This window comes from Scyliorhinus torazame, chromosome 10 (assembly GCF_047496885.1).
Source record: "Scyliorhinus torazame isolate Kashiwa2021f chromosome 10, sScyTor2.1, whole genome shotgun sequence".
Taxonomy (NCBI): domain Eukaryota; kingdom Metazoa; phylum Chordata; class Chondrichthyes; order Carcharhiniformes; family Scyliorhinidae; genus Scyliorhinus; species Scyliorhinus torazame.
In genome coordinates, this window is record NC_092716.1 from 255,505,998 (window position 1) to 255,521,735 (window position 15,738).

The 15,738-nt window shown below is 47.4% G+C and overlaps 1 protein-coding gene across 2 annotated transcripts in view; it reads right to left on the bottom strand.

Annotated features, from left to right (window-relative positions):
- Positions 1–1,426: 1,426 nt before the first annotated feature.
- Positions 1,427–15,738, bottom strand: part of htatip2 (HIV-1 Tat interactive protein 2) — a 42,549-nt gene continuing 28,237 nt past the window's right edge. For both annotated transcript variants that reach the window (XM_072466700.1, XM_072466699.1), the window contains 2 exons: positions 3,988–4,049; positions 1,427–3,771 (listed from right to left, as the gene is read on the bottom strand). In XM_072466700.1, the coding sequence (XP_072322801.1) occupies positions 3,549–3,771; positions 3,988–4,049 (285 nt within the window). In that variant the 3' untranslated portion in view covers positions 1,427–3,548. The remainder of the gene's footprint in view (positions 3,772–3,987; positions 4,050–15,738) is intronic.

Consider the following 15,738-nt stretch of genomic DNA (forward strand, 5'->3'; position numbering starts at 1 on the left):
CATCAAGTTGTTTTGCATTAAATCCCCTGTCTGTGGCTTCTGGGTGCAATGGTGCAATGGCAATCTTTGAGAAACAATCTTTTAGGTGCCCAAAATGCGGTGGTAATCTTACTGTCCTGTTATCCTGGCCCACTGACATTCACAGAAAACCATTGTGGTGCGCTGGGGGAAAGTTATTAAATGATTGGTCACTTTACCATGCAAACCAGCAATAGGCGGCACGGTAGCACAGTGGTTAGCACTGCTCAGTGGGCTAGACAGCTGGTTTGTGATGCAGAACAAGGCCAGCAATGGGGTTCAATTCCCGTACCAGCTGAGAATTCTGAAATCTCCGTGTGTGTACCCGAACAGGCGCCGGAATGTGGCGACTAGGGGATTTTCACAGTAACTTCATTGCAGTGTGAATGTAAGCCTACTTGTGACAATAAAAAGATTACTTATTTTGCTTCACAGCTCCAGGGAGGGTCCCAGGTTCGATTCCCGGTTTGGGTCACTGTCTGTGCGGAGTCTGCACGTTCTCCCTGCGTCTGGGTGGGTTTCCTCCCACAAGTCCTGAAAGACATGCTGTTAGGCAAATTGGACATTCTGAATTCTCCTTCCGTGTACCCGAACAGGTGCCGGAATGTGGCGACTATGGGCTTTTCACAGTATCTTCCTTTCAGTGTTAATAAAGTGACAATAAAGATTTTTTTGATTTTTTTTTTTTTTAAATTATTAGGAGTCGGCCATGCAGCCGACTTTCCCCAACATTCAGTAAAATCATGGCTCACCTTCCACCTCAAATTGATTTTCCCATCCAATCACCATATCCCTTTATCCCCTTTGTGCAAAAGACCCAATTCTGTGTGAGCGAAGCTGTCTGTCACAATGCCCCCATCCTGAATTTAAAAATGTTCACGCAAAAACTATTTTTTGCGTGAATTCAGGAGCAGAAGTACCGCAGGCCGCATCTGGCCCTGCCTCCTCCCGCCCTCCCCTGCCTGCGTATCGCCATGTCCCAGCCCCTCTATCCAGGCACCCACCTGCAGGTCTCTGCTGGTGCCCCATGGCTGAGGTCGCAAACAGCAGCAAACTGCATCAAGACCTCCATCCTGGTGACCTGCCATTCACCTGCCAAATTAAAATGGGGCTAGAGCCTCAAAATGAAGGTCTCCTCCGCACCCTCACCATGGGAAGAGGACACGAGACATGCTTTTGTGCTCCGGGTTACAAACATAAAACCCACAGGTAAATTACAGCATCAATGATTTTAAACCACTTACTGATTGTGATTAACGTTGCATCATGGAAATGGCTGAAAACTACTTAAACGTTAGCTAGCCACCCTAAAGTTAAAAATGACCCAAGTAGGTTTTGTTCGAAACTGTGCAAAACAGAGTCTTAACACACAGTGAATTACACTCCTGTTATCATTATAAGAGAGGAGTTTGGTTGGGTTCATGTCAGATTTATTGAAAAGTAACATTGAGAACATTTGCAATTGGATTTACATTCACGTATAGAACAGTTTCTCATGAAAACAAATGCAAGGAATATCTGATCAACAACGAGATGTTTTTTGATTATACAATACGAAAACCACAACGCAAAGTAAAAAAGGCCAGACATTTTTACAGCTACCAGTGAGAATCAGGGTGACATTTTAGGACACTGGAGATGTCAGAACTATTCATGCAATCCCGACAGTGCTGGTGGCCATTCGGCCCATCGAGTCTGCATTGACCCTCTGAAAGAGCGCCCCATCCAGGCCACGCCCCTGCCCTATTCCCGTAACCCCACCTAACCTTTGAGCTCTTGGGGGCAATTTTAGCACGGTCAATCAGCGTAACTTTGGACTGTGGGAGGAAACCGGAGCACCCGGAGGAAACCCACGCGCACACGGGGAGAACGTGCAGACTGCACACAGACAGTGACCCAAGACCATAATTGAACCCGGGTCCCTGGCGCTGAGGCAGCAGTGCTAACCACTGTGCTGCCCATGCAACTAATAGAGTCCCAGATTGGTCTTATTGCATTGAAAAATAAGAGTTTAGAGATTGTCTTTGGTTTCATGGGAGAGTTGGATATATAGTTGTTCCCATTCCCTCATGACCCAACTTTCAAAACCCCAGACTTCCTTGCAGGGCAGGTTTAATCCAATATTGCACTTTGGCTCAATGGAAGAAGTACCGCACGTTTGACAATTAGTGTTTTTAATCAAATTTATCTACCCGTACTGTCCTAGCAGTTGCCAGGGCTTTTTGTAGTGTGCTTGGCAAGACACGGCTGACATTTTAACGCAAAAGTTTAAATAAGGCGAAACCCGAGCTGTCAATGTGTGAGACTGAAAGTGCGCACTTTGTTAGCCACGGGGATGGGAATAGCTACAGGCGGCAGACTTGCAGCTAAGTCGCTAATTCGGTGAAACAACGACCCGTTCGACGAGGTTGAAATGTTGCCACGATGGACTGGGAGCCTCATTTACTCCAAAGTGCTTAAAAGTGTCCGAAAATGAAGTGCACAAAATGAAACAAACCAAAATATCTTTGCAGCCTCCTTAACGATTCCAAGCACTTGGGACAAAACAAAAATCAAAACCCAAAGGAGCAAAGTTCGAAACAAGGTAGAAAACAAATCGAGGCAATTGAAGGTTAAGGCAGCGCTAGACATGGCAAATGCAGATTGCGTACTACCCTCTTAATGTTTCAATTCATTGCCAAGAAAAAACACCAACTGATCACACAAGCCCATTATTTTAATTGATCTGCTCTGCAATGATCAAAAGCCATTGGAGCTGACACCCACCCAGCCTGAAAGCGTAATTCCTGGCACTCGACAATTTCCAATTATTTTTAAACACAGGCAAAGTGCAGCTTACGCGGAAATAAATGTTTCCCTTTTGGCAAAATAGAATCGCCAGGACTTGCAATGCAATAACACTGAGACACGGCAAGAATATGTCAAATTCACAAGTACATTTTCACTTCATAACTAGACCACAAGAATTCAAAACCAAAGGCAGGTTAAAGAGACCTTATTTTTTTTTTCCCCCAAAGGGAGCGACATAGTTCCTGAGAATGGAAGCTGGGCACTTAAAACGGTTAATGTACCTTCAAAATTCGGGACTGAATGCAAAAACAGGGCAACATTAAGAAACAGGGCTGGGAAGGAGGGAAAATTGCAACAGGCGGAGGAGTAACGATGATTAATTCCCCTGGCGAGGGTTGGTTACAAGTGCATCTGGCAACATGGCTCACCACTGCCACAATGCAATGGGCCACGGCGAGACAAGGGAGCAAGCCGATAGCTGGCATCTTTCATCCATTGACCTTTAGATCTCGGACCCACCACCCTTCAGGAAGTGGCAAGCAGAAGCCAGACGCTTCCCGACGAAAGGGAACAGCAAACAGACCCTCCATCGAGCAGCAACATTAACAGAGAGCTGCCCGATGTGAACAGCAGGGAGGCCCAAAGAAGGAAGGGGGGGGGGGGCAGGAAACAATTTGAGGGTCGAGGAAAATGGGGCGCTCTTACAAAAATCAAACCTAGGCAACCCGCTGCTCTGCTACTTAAGTTTCAGTTTCTCCAAGCTTACTAAGCTCGTGAATATGCTTGTTGTGAAACAACTCCATTTTGTTTTCAGATGGCAGTATAACATTGTTCAGCATGGCCTTTACAAGCACCAGGACAGGGGTTGTGATTGCAGTCGGAAACAAGGAAGCTACAGGGACAAGAAGTTTTCTTGCCATCCATTCCATTGGCCTGGATTCCTGTCTGTCGCACATCAGAACTCTGTTTCAAAGTCAAAATTCGGAGAAGAGAAATAGGTTAGCTACTGTGAGGAAACATTCGAGAAACACACCAATCTAAGGAGCATGGTAACAAACCATACATCTGTGGTCTGAGACTCCCATTTTGACTTCATTTCATGAAAAATGCACGGCGGTACTTAACAATATAGAAAAAGAAGCGGCATTAAATTAATATCGATGAAGGAAATATACTTACCCAGGACGAAAGATGCTGTAACGGTCAAAATTCAGCTCTTCAATTGCAGCTTCCACCTGCCCCTGGTTACGAATGAACAATTTAACATATAGAATCAAAAAAATATTGCTCATTTAAAACCAGTCAACAAGAATTCTCGTTGGCAATCTTCTGTTCTTGCCAATCCAGGTTTATTGATTTGAGCAAGCGAACAGGCGAAGAGACAAGCTAAAGGGAATCTAAATTTAAGCTCAGGAGAAGGTCATTGGGTGATGTGCAACGACAGATGAAGGATGCTGGTGCACCTTTCCACTGAAACTTCGAGGTCCTTCGCGTATCGTCTTTCAAGGTTTTGCCGTATCCCGGTGTCTCATATGACCAGAGTGAAACAGTGCCCAATATACGACTGCCCAAAGACAAGACTTGCATTTGCATAGCCTCTTTCACATCCTCCGGACAGTCCAAAGTGCCTTACAGCCAATGAAACACTTTTGAAGCGTAGTCACTGTTGCAAAGTAGGGAACAGCAAGAAGTCTTGCAACACCAGGTTAAAGTCCAATGGGTATATTTGGAATCACCAGCTTTTGGAGCTTTTATGAGCCACCTAACGAAGGAGCTGTGCTCCGAAAGCTTGTGTTTCCAAATAAACCTGTTGGACTTTAACCTGGCGTTGTAAGACTTCTTACTGTGTCCACCCCAGTCCAGCGCCGGCATCTCCACATGAAGTCGGGAACAAAGTGCTCTATTTGCGTACAGTGAAGCCCCACAAATTAGGAGTAGATAATCAGTTCCAGCCATGTTGGCGGATGTTGGATTCAACAATTATAGAGAGGGATCCTGCTTCCGGGTGCGGCGATGACCAGCTAAGTCACACGTTTCGGCAGCTCCCGGTGGAACGGACTTTAGGGCTCTTGATAGGAGCCCCAACGGCAATTTTAACGGCTAAAAACACCGTGCGGTAAACCAGAAGGGTGTTCCCCCTGGACACGGATGGAAAAAGGAGAGGAAAGTGGCCGGATTGCAGCGGATTCTTTGGAACAACGGCAAGGAAGGCAAGCAGAAACCAAGATGGAGTCGGAAGGTGGCAGTCTCATATGGGGCCCTGAACAACAAGAGTTCTTGAAACGCTGCGTGGAGGAGATAAAAAAGGAAATGAAGAAAGAGTTGTTGGCCCCGATATTACAGGCGATTGAAGGGCTGAGAGAGGAACAAAAGACCCAGGAGCGGGAGCTTCGGGTCGTGAAGGCAAAAGCAGCAGAGAATGAGAACGATATACAGGGCCTGGTGGTGAAGTCGGAGATACAGGAGGCACACCAGAAACGATCTGTGGAGAGGTTGGAGGCACTGGAAAATAACGCAAGGAGGAACAACTTGAGGATTCTTGGCCTTCCTGAAGGTGTGGAGGGGGCGGACGTCGGGGCATATGTGAGCACGATGCTGCACTCGTTAATGGGAGCGGAGGCCCCGACGGGTCCGTTGGAGGTGGAGGGAGCATACCGAGTTATGGTGCGAGGATCGAGAGCAGGAGAAACTCCCAGAGCCATAGTGGTAAGATTCCTCCGTTTTAAGGATAGAGAAATGGTCCTTAGATGGGCGAAGAAAACTCGGTGTAGTAAATGGGAGAACGCGGTGATCCGCGTTTATCAAGATTGGAGTGCGGAGGTGGCGAGAAGGAGGGCGAGCTTTAATCGGGCCAAAGCGGTACTTCACAAAAAGAAGATAAAATTTGGAATGCTGCAACCGGCAAGACTGTGGGTCACATATCAAGGGAGGCACCACTACTTTGAGACGGCGGATGAAGCGTGGACTTTTATTGTAGAAGAAAAATTGGAATGAGTGGATTATGAAAATCAACGTTTGGACAAAGTGGTGGGGCGAATGGGGGGGGGGGCGAAGAGGGGTTTTATGTTTTAATCCTGCGGTATGGTAACTTTTCTCTCTCCCACAGGCGGTGATGGGGGAGGTGGGGAGGGAGAGGAGATGGGGCGTTGGCCATGGGAGGCGGGGCCGAGGGAGAGGCGCGGGCTTGGTTCCCGCGCTATGATAATTATGGCGGGAATAGAGAAGCAGGAAGGAGGGGGCGTCGCACGGTGCGAGCCGTGATCACGGGGGAAAGCCGAGGTCAGCCAGAGTTTGCTGACTTCTGGGAGCAACATGGGGGGAGTAATTACGCTAGCGGGGGGTCTAGCGGGGGGGGGGGGGGGGGGAATTACTGGGTTGCTGCTGCTGGGGAAAGGGGGGAGTGGGTACGGGAAAGGATGGGCGGGGGGGCACCGTCTGGGAGAGATACAGCTGCGTGGGAACTGGGTGAGAAGCTGGAAAAAGATGATGGCTAACCGGCAAGGGGGGGGGGGGGGTGGGAAGCCCCCCAACTCGGCTGATCACGTGGAATGTGAGGGGGCTTAACGGGCCGATAAAGAGGGCACGAGTACTCGCACACCTTAAGAAACTTAAAGCAGATGTGGTTATGTTACAGGAAACGCACCTGAAACTGATAGACCAGGTTAGGCTGCGCAAAGGATGGGTGGGGCAGGTGTTCCATTCGGGGCTGGATGCGAAAAACAGGGGGGTGGCTATATTAGTGGGGAAGCGGGTAATGTTCGAGGCAAAGACTATAGTGGCGGATAACGGGGGCAGATACGTGATGGTGAGTGGCAAATTACAGGGAGAGATGGTGGTTTTAGTAAACGTTTATGCCCCGAACTGGGACGATGCCAACTTTATGAGGCGAATGCTAGGACGCATCCCGGACCTAGAGACGGGAAAGCTGATAATGGGGGGAGATTTTAACACGGTGTTGGAACCAAGGCTGGATAGGTCGAAGTCCAGGACTGGTAGGAGGCCGGCAGCAGCCAAGGTGCTTAAGGATTTTATGGAGCAGATGGGAGGGGTGGACCCATGGAGATTCAGTAGACCTAAGAGTAAGGAGTTCTCGTTTTTCTCCTATGTCCATAAAGTCTATTCACGCATAGACTTTTTTGTGTTGGGTAGGGCATTGATCCCGAGGGCGAGGGGAACGGAATATACGGCTATAGCCATTTCGGATCATGCCCCACACTGGGTAGACTTGGAGATAGGGGAGGAAACAAGAGGGCGCCCACCCTGGAGAATGGACATGGGACTAATGGCAGATGAGGGGGTGTGCCTAAGGGTGAGGGGATGCATCGAAAAGTACTTGGAACTCAATGACAATGGGGAGGTTCAGGTGGGAGTGGTCTGGGAGGCGTTGAAGGCGGTGGTGAGGGGGGAGCTGATATCAATAAGGACACATAAAGGGAAGCAGGAGAGTAAGGAACGGGAGCGGTTGCTGCAAGAACTTTTAAGGGTGGACAGACAATATGCGGAAGCACCGGAGGAGGGACTGTACAGGGAAAGGCAAAGGCTGCATGTGGAATTTGACTCGCTGACTACAGGCACTGCAGAGGCACAATGGAGGAAGGCGCAGGGTGTACAGTATGAATATGGAGAGAAGGCGAGCAGATTGCTGGCACACCAATTGAGGAAAAGGGGAGCAGCGAGGGAAATAGGGGGAGTGAGGGATGAGGAAGGAGAGACGGAGCGGGGAGCGGAGAGAGTGAATGAAGTGTTCAAGACATTTTATAAAAAATTGTATGAAGCTCAACCCCCGGATGGGAGGGAGAGAATGATGGATTTTTTGGATCGGCTGGAAATTCCCACGGTGGAAGAGCAGGAAAGGGCGGGACTGGGAGCACAGATCACGGTAGAAGAAGTGGTGAAAGGAATTAGGAACATGCAGACGGGAAAGGCCCCGGGACCGGACGGATTCCCAGTTGAATTTTACAGAAAATATTTGGACTTGCTCGCCCCGCTACTGACGAGGACCTTTAATGAGGCAAAGGAAAGGGGACAACTGCCCCCGACTATGTCAGAAGCAACGATATCGCTTCTCTTAAAGAAGGAAAAGGATCCGCTACAATGCGGGTCCTACAGACCAATTTCCCTCCTAAATGTGGATGCCAAGGTCCTGGCCAAGGTAATGGCAATGAGAATAGAGGAATGTGTCCCGGGGGTGGTTCATGAGGACCAAACTGGGTTTGTGAAGGGGAGACAGCTGAACACGAATATACGGAGGCTGTTAGGGGTAATGATGATGGCCCCACCAGAGGGTGAAACGGAGATAGTAGTGGCGATGGATGCCGAGAAAGCATTTGATAGAGTGGAATGGGATTATCTGTGGGAGGTGTTGAGGAGATTCGGGTTTGGAGAGGGGTATGTTAGATGGGTGCAGCTGTTGTATAGGGCCCCAGTGGCGAGTGTGGTCACGAATGGACGGGGATCGGCATATTTTCGGCTCCATAGAGGGACAAGGCAGGGATGTCCTCTGTCCCCATTACTGTTTGCACTGGCGATTGAGCCCCTGGCGATAGCGCTGAGAGGTTCCAGGAGATGGAGGGGAATACTTAGGGGAGGAGAAGAACACCGGGTATCTTTATATGCGGATGATCTGCTACTATATGTGGCGGATCCAGTGGAGGGGATGCCAGAAATAATGCGGATACTTGGGGAGTTTGGGGATTTTTCAGGGTATAAATTGAACATGGGGAAGAGTGAGCTGTTTGTGGTGCATCCAGGGGAGCAGAGTAGAGAAATAGAAGACCTACCGTTGAGGAAGGTAACAAGAGACTTTCGTTACCTGGGGATCCAGATAGCTAAGAATTGGGGCACATTGCACAGGCTAAATTTGACGCGGTTGGTGGAACAGATGGAGGAAGATTTCAAGAGATGGGATATGGTAGCACTGTCAATGGCAGGGAGGGTGCAGGCGGTTAAGATGGTGGTCCTCCCGAGATTCCTCTTTGTGTTTCAGTGCCTCCCGGTGGTGATCACGAAGGCTTTTTTCAAAAGGATAGAAAAGAGTATCATGGGTTTTGTTTGGGCCGGGAAGACTCCGAGAGTGAGGAAGGGATTCTTACAGCGTAGTAGGGATAGGGGGGGGCTGGCACTACCGAGCCTAAGTGAGTATTATTGGGCCGCTAATATTTCAATGGTGAGTAAGTGGATGGGAGAGGAGGAAGGAGCGGCGTGGAAGAGATTAGAGAGGGCGTCCTGTAGGGGGACCAGCCTGCAGGCTATGGTGACAGCCCCATTGCCATTCTCACCAAGGAACTATACCACGAGTCCGGTGGTGGTAGCTACACTGAAGATTTGGGGACAGTGGAGACGACATAGGGGAAAGACCGGAGCATTGGGGGGGTCCCCGATAAGAAACAACCATAGGTTTGCCCCGGGGGGAATGGATGGGGGATATGGAATGTGGCAAAGAGCAGGAATAACGCAATTGAAAGATCTATTTGTGGATGGGAAGTTTGCGAGTCTGGGAGCGCTGACTGAGAAATATGGGTTGCCCCAAGGGAATGCATTTAGGTACATGCAATTGAGGGCTTTTGCGAGGCAACAGGTGAGGGAATTCCCGCAGCTCCCGACACAAAAGGTGCAGGACAGAGTCATCTCAAAGAAATGGGTGGGGGATGGTAAGGTGTCGGATATATATAGGGAAATGAGGGATGAAGGGGAGACTATGGTGGACGAACTAAGAGGGAAATGGGAAGAAGAGCTAGGGGAGGAGATTGAGGAGGGGCTGTGGGCAGATGCCCTAAACAGGGTAAACTCGTCGTCCTCGTGCGCCAGGCTAAGCCTGATTCAGTTTAAGGTATTACACAGGGCACATATGACTGGAACACGGCTCAATAAATTTTTTGGGGTGGAGGATAGGTGTGCGAGGTGCTCGAGAAGCCCAGCGAATCATACCCATATGTTCTGGTCATGCCCGGCACTACAGGGGTTTTGGATGGGGGTGACAAAGGTGCTTTCGAAAGTAGTAGGAGTCCGGGTCGAACCAAGCTGGGGGTTGGCTATATTTGGGGTTGCACAAGAGCCGGGAGTGCAGGAGGCGAGAGAGGCCGATGTTTTGGCCTTTGCGTCCCTAGTAGCCCGGCGCAGGATATTGCTAATGTGGAAAGAAGCCAAGCCCCCGGGGGTGGAGACCTGGATAAATGATATGGCGGGGTTCATAAAGTTAGAGCGGATTAAGTTCGTCCTAAGGGGGTCGGCTCAAGGGTTCACCAGGCGGTGGCAACCGTTCGTCGAATATCTTGCGGAAAGATAGATGGGGGAAAAAAGAAGGCAGCAGCAGCAGCCCAGGACTTTGGGGGGGGGGGGGGGAGCCTGTGACAAGGCAGTTGCCAATTAGGGCTAGTTTTCATTTCTGTTATTTAATATTTATTTATTTGTTGTTTTTTGTTTATATAAAAAAGGTCATTATTATCTGTATTGTTATAATGTTGTGTAAAGGATGCACAATGTACTGTGTTGGTTGACCAAAAATTTTCAATAAAATATTTATTAAAAAAAAAAAAAATAGAGAGGGATCCTTCAAAATATTAGCTAAAACGATTCTTGAAAATTACTGAATTTGTAGAAATATGAGTAAGCTATAAAATCTTTTGAATACTGTCGATGACTGACTCAAATGTTACGAGTAATGAACTGCTAGTACTCTTACTGATATGAGGGCACATTCAACGAGTTTGAAACAATCTCGTAACTGAGACCAGATGTGATGTAGGGAGTTTGAACGTGGGACAAGAGTCGTGGGATAGCTAATTAATTTGGTATAATGTCTAATTAATCAATTGCCTGTTAAGTGACTGACACTTTCCTGAACGAATTAAGCGGGTCTCAGCTGAGAATTAGAACCAATGAAACTAAGGAAGGGGCTAAACCCAGATAAGGATACCCTTAAGAGTGTGATCCGTCTATCTGATTAGCAGAGAAATTATAGCCGCATGAGAATCCTTGAAGCATTGGTAAAAATTACCTTAAAGGCCTTCGTTGAAATGACTTTTAATTTTGTAAATCTGAAGTCACTTTTATCTTGAAGTTGTTACTCCCACTCGTTGGTGTCTCAAGGACATTGAGACAAACAGGAAAAAGGTCTTTTCCAGTTAATTTTGTGTGAACATACCAAAATGTGTTCTTAAAGAAATAAACATTACTTACATTCATTCAACCAGACTGACTTATCTATGAGCGAGAGATAAGGCGAATTTTACTGCGAAGGAATAAATGTTAGCCCAAAATCTAGGCCTTTGCTTTTCATTGAAATACTGTCCGTTCAGCTTCAGTGTGATTGATTAGGACTTCTATCCATTAATTTAACAATAGGACGTTGCACTCTGATAGCTTTGAACACTGCTCAATCATACTGTTAATTTTATAAAATAAGATAAAGTGTCTACAGGTGGGGCGGGCTAATAGATAATTGTCGATGTTCTTTTCCAACCAGATCCGATGGCAATACAGGACATCCCCCACGTGGATTATTTTCCATATTTTGGGAGCCTCCTCTTGACAAAGGCATAGATAACAAAATTCATCATTGCCTCCACTCTCTAGAGAACCAACATCACTTTAGTTCCTCTGTCCAAACAGGAAAGCGGGTGTTGGAGGAAATGACAGAGTCGTTGAACAGGCATTTTGTGTCCATCTTCACAGGAGGCTTAGAAAACATCGCAAAGATACTTGAAATCAAGAGGCGAAAGGGAGGGAAGATTGGAAAACAATTACAGCCACCGGGGAAAAAATGCTGGGAGAACTATCAGACCTAAAGACTGATAGATCCTGGAGGCCAACATCCTAGGGTCTCAATAGAAGTGGCTAGTGGAGGCACTGGTTATAATCTTCCAGAATTCCTTCAATTCTGGAAGGTCCCTGCAGATTGGAAAATATCAAATGTCGGACCTTTATACAGGAAAGGAGAGAGACAAAACAGGAAACTGGAGCCCCACTTAGCCTTACATCTGTCTTAGGGAAATTGCTAAAATCCATTATTAGGGAGGTTATAGCAGGGTATTTCGAAAATCATAAGAGAAATTGGGTTTAACTAATAAAATTGAAAAATTAATGTTCATGGTGTAAGGGGTAATATATTCGACTGAACAGAAGATTGGCTGGCTGGCAGAAAACAGAGTACCCATAGATACAGGCTGGTTTAGCTCAGTGGGCTAGACAGCTGGTTTGTGATGGAGAACAAGGCCAGCAGCGCGGGTCCAATTCGCGTACCAGATTACCCAAACAGGCACCGGAATGTGGCGACTAGGGGCTTTTCACAGTAACTTCATACTTGTGACAATAAAAGATTAATTCTTTGAAGAGGTAACCAGTACAGTCGACAAGGGGGAGCCAGTCAATGTGGTATATTTGGACTTTCAGAAGGCGTTTGACAAAGTCCCGCATAAGGGATTATTGTGCAAAATTAAAGCGCGTGGGATTGGGGCAAATATATTGAGGTGGATAGAAAACTGGTTGGCAGAGAGGAAACAAAGAGTAGGGATTAATGGGTCCTTTTCAAATTGACAGGCAGTAACTAGTGGGGTACCACAGGGATCGGTGCTGGGACCCCAGCTATTCACAATATATTTAATGATTTGGATGAGGGAACTAAATGTAACATCTCAAGGTTTACAGATGATACCAAATTCAGGACAGGTTTGGGCGAGTGCGCAAATCAATGGCAGATGCAGTATTTGGATAAGTGTGAGGTTATTCATTTTAGAAGGAAAAACAGGAAGGCAGATTACTACCTGAATGGTTGTAAATTGGGAGTGGGGAGTGTGCAGCGGGAACTGGGTGTCCTTGCGCACCAGTCGCTGAAGGTAAGCATGCAGGTGCAGCAGGCGGTAAAGAAGGCTAATGGTATGTTGGCCTTCATTGCAAGAGGTTTCGAGTATGGAAGCGGGGATGGGTTGCTGCAATTGTACAGGCCTTGGTGAGGCCACACCTGGAGTATTGTTTTGATTTGATTTATTATTGTCACATGTATTAGTATACAGTGAAAAGTGTTGTTTCTTCCATGCTGTACAAACAATGCATACCGTACATAGGGAAGGAAGGAGAGACTGCAGAATATAATGTTACAGTTATAGCAAGGTGTAGAGAAAGGAACAACTTAATACGAGGTAGGTCCATTCAAAAGGCTGATGGCAGTAGGGAGGAAGCTGTTCTTGAGTCGGTTGGTACGTGACCTCAAACTTTGGTATCTTTTTCCTGAAGGAAGGAGGTGGAAGAGAGTAGTCATAGATAGAGTCGATGGATGGGATGCTGGTTTGCGTGATGGACGGGCTACATTCACGACCTTTTGTAGTTTCCTGCAGTCTTGGGCAGAGCAGGCTCCATACCAAGCTGTGATACAACCAGAAAGAATGCTTTCTATGGTGCATCTGTAGAAGTTGGTGAGGGTCGTAGCTGACATGCCAAATTTCCTCAGTCTTCTGAGAAAGTAGTCGTTGGTGGGCTTTCTTAACTATAGTGTCGGCATGGGGGGACCAGGACAGGCTGTTGGTGATCTGGACACCTAAAAACTTGAAGCTCTTGACCCTTTCTACTTCGTTCCCATTGATGTAGACAGGGGCATGTTCTCCACTATGCTTCCTGAAGTCGATGACAATCTCCTTCGTTTTGTTGACCTTGAGGGAGAGATTATTGTCGTCGCATCAGTTCACCAGATTCTCTATCTCATTCCTGTACTCTGTCTCGTCATTGTTTGAAATCCGACCCACTACGGTGGTGTCATCAGCAAATTTGAAAATCAAGTTGGAGGGGAATTTGGCCACACAGTCATAGGTGTATAAGGAGTATAGTAGGGGGCTGAGGACACAGCCTTGTGGGGCACCGGTGTTGAGGATGATCGTGGAGGAGGTGTTGTTGCCTATCCTTACTGATTGTGGCCTGTGGGTTAGAAAGTTCAGGATCCAGTCGCAGAGGGAGGAGCCGAGGCCCAGGCCATGGAGTCTGGAGATGAGTTTCGTAGGAATGATGGTATTGAAGGCTGAGCTGCAGTCGATAAATAGGATTCTGACATCGGTGTCTTTGTTATTTAGGTGTTCCAGGGTAGAGTGCAGGGCCATGGAGATGGCGTCTGCTGTGGAGCTGTTGCAGCGGTATTTGGTCTCCTTCTCTGAGGAAGGATGTTCTTGCTCTCGAGGGAGAGTAATTTACCTATCAAGCACATCTTTCGGGACCTGTGGGAGGAAGCCGGAGCACCCGGAGGAAACCCACACAGACACGAGGAGAACGTGCAGACTCCGCACAGACAGTGACCCAAGGCAGGAATCGAACCCGGGTCCCTGGCGCTGTGAAGCAACAGTGTGCTACAGTACCGCCCACTGTTAGATGAATTGGACATTCTGATTTCTCCCTCTGTGTAGCCAAACAGGCGCCGGAGTGTGGCAACTCGGGGATTTTCACAGTAACTTCATTGCAGTCTTAATGTAAGCCTACTTGTGACAATAATAAAGATTATTATTATAAAATGACCCACTAAAATAAATGCAGGAACAGTGACCACAATTCAGTAAGAACAGTGACCACAATTCAGTAAGTTTTAAAGTACTGGTGGACAAGGATAAGAGTGGTCCGAGGATGAATGTGCTAAATTGGGGGAAGGCTAATTATGACAATATTAGGCGGGAACTGAAGAACATAGATTGGGGGCGGATGTTTGAGGGCAAATCAACATCTGACATGTGGGAGGCTTTCAAGTGTCAGTTGAAGGGAATACAGGACAGGCATGTTCCTGTGAGGAAGAAAGATAAATACGGCAATTTTCGGGAACCTTGGATGACGAGTGATATTGTAGGCCTCGTCAAAAAGAAAAAGGAGGCATTTGTCAGGGCTAAAAGGCTGGGAACAGACGAAGCCTGTGTGGCATATAAGGAAAGTAGGAAGGAACTTAAGCAAGGAGTCAGGAGGGCTAGAAGGGGTCATGAAAAGTCATTGGCAAATAGGGTTAAGGAAAATCCCAAGGCTTTTTACACGTACATAAAAAGCAAGAGGGTAGCCAGGGAAAGGGTTGGCCCACTGAAGGATAGGCAAGGGAATCTATGTGTGGAGCCAGAGGAAATGGGCGAGGTACTAAATGAATACTTTGCATCAGTATTCACCAAAGAGAAGGAATTGGTAGATGTTGAGTCTGGAGAAGGGGGTGTAGATAGCCTGGGTCACATTGTGATCCAAAAAGACGAGGTGTTGGGTGTCTTAAAAAATATTAAGGTAGATAAGTCCCCAGGGCCTGATGGGATCTACCCCAGAATACTGAAGGAGGCTGGAGAGGAAATTGCTGAGGCCTTGACAGAAATCTTTGGATCCTCGCTGTCTTCAGGGGATGTCCCGGAGGACTGGAGAATAGCCAATGTTGTTCCTCTGTTTAAGAAGGGTAGCAAGGATAATCCCGGGAACTACAGGCCGGTGAGCCTTACTTCAGTGGTAGGGAAATTACTGGAGAGAATTCTTCGAGACAGGATCTACTCCCATTTGGAAGCAAATGGACGTATTAGTGAGAGGCAGCACGGTTTTGTGAAGGGGAGGTCGTGTCTCACTAACTTGATAGAGTTTTTCGAGGAGGTCACTAAGATGATTGATGCAGGTAGGGCAGTAGATGTTGTCTATATGGACTTCAGTAAGGCCTTTGACAAGGTCCCTCATGGTAGACTAGTACAAAAGGTGAAGTCACACGGGATCAGGGGTGAACTGGCAAGGTGGATACAGAACTGGCTAGGCCATAGAAGGCAGAGGGTAGCAATGGAGGGATGCTTTTCTAATTGGAGGGCTGTGACCAGTGGTGTTCCACAGGGATCAGTGCTGGGACCTTTGCTCTTTGTAGTATATATAAATGATTTGGAGGAAAATGTAACTGGTCTGATTAGTAAGTTTGCAGACGACACAAAGGTTGGTGGAATTGCGGATAGCGATGAG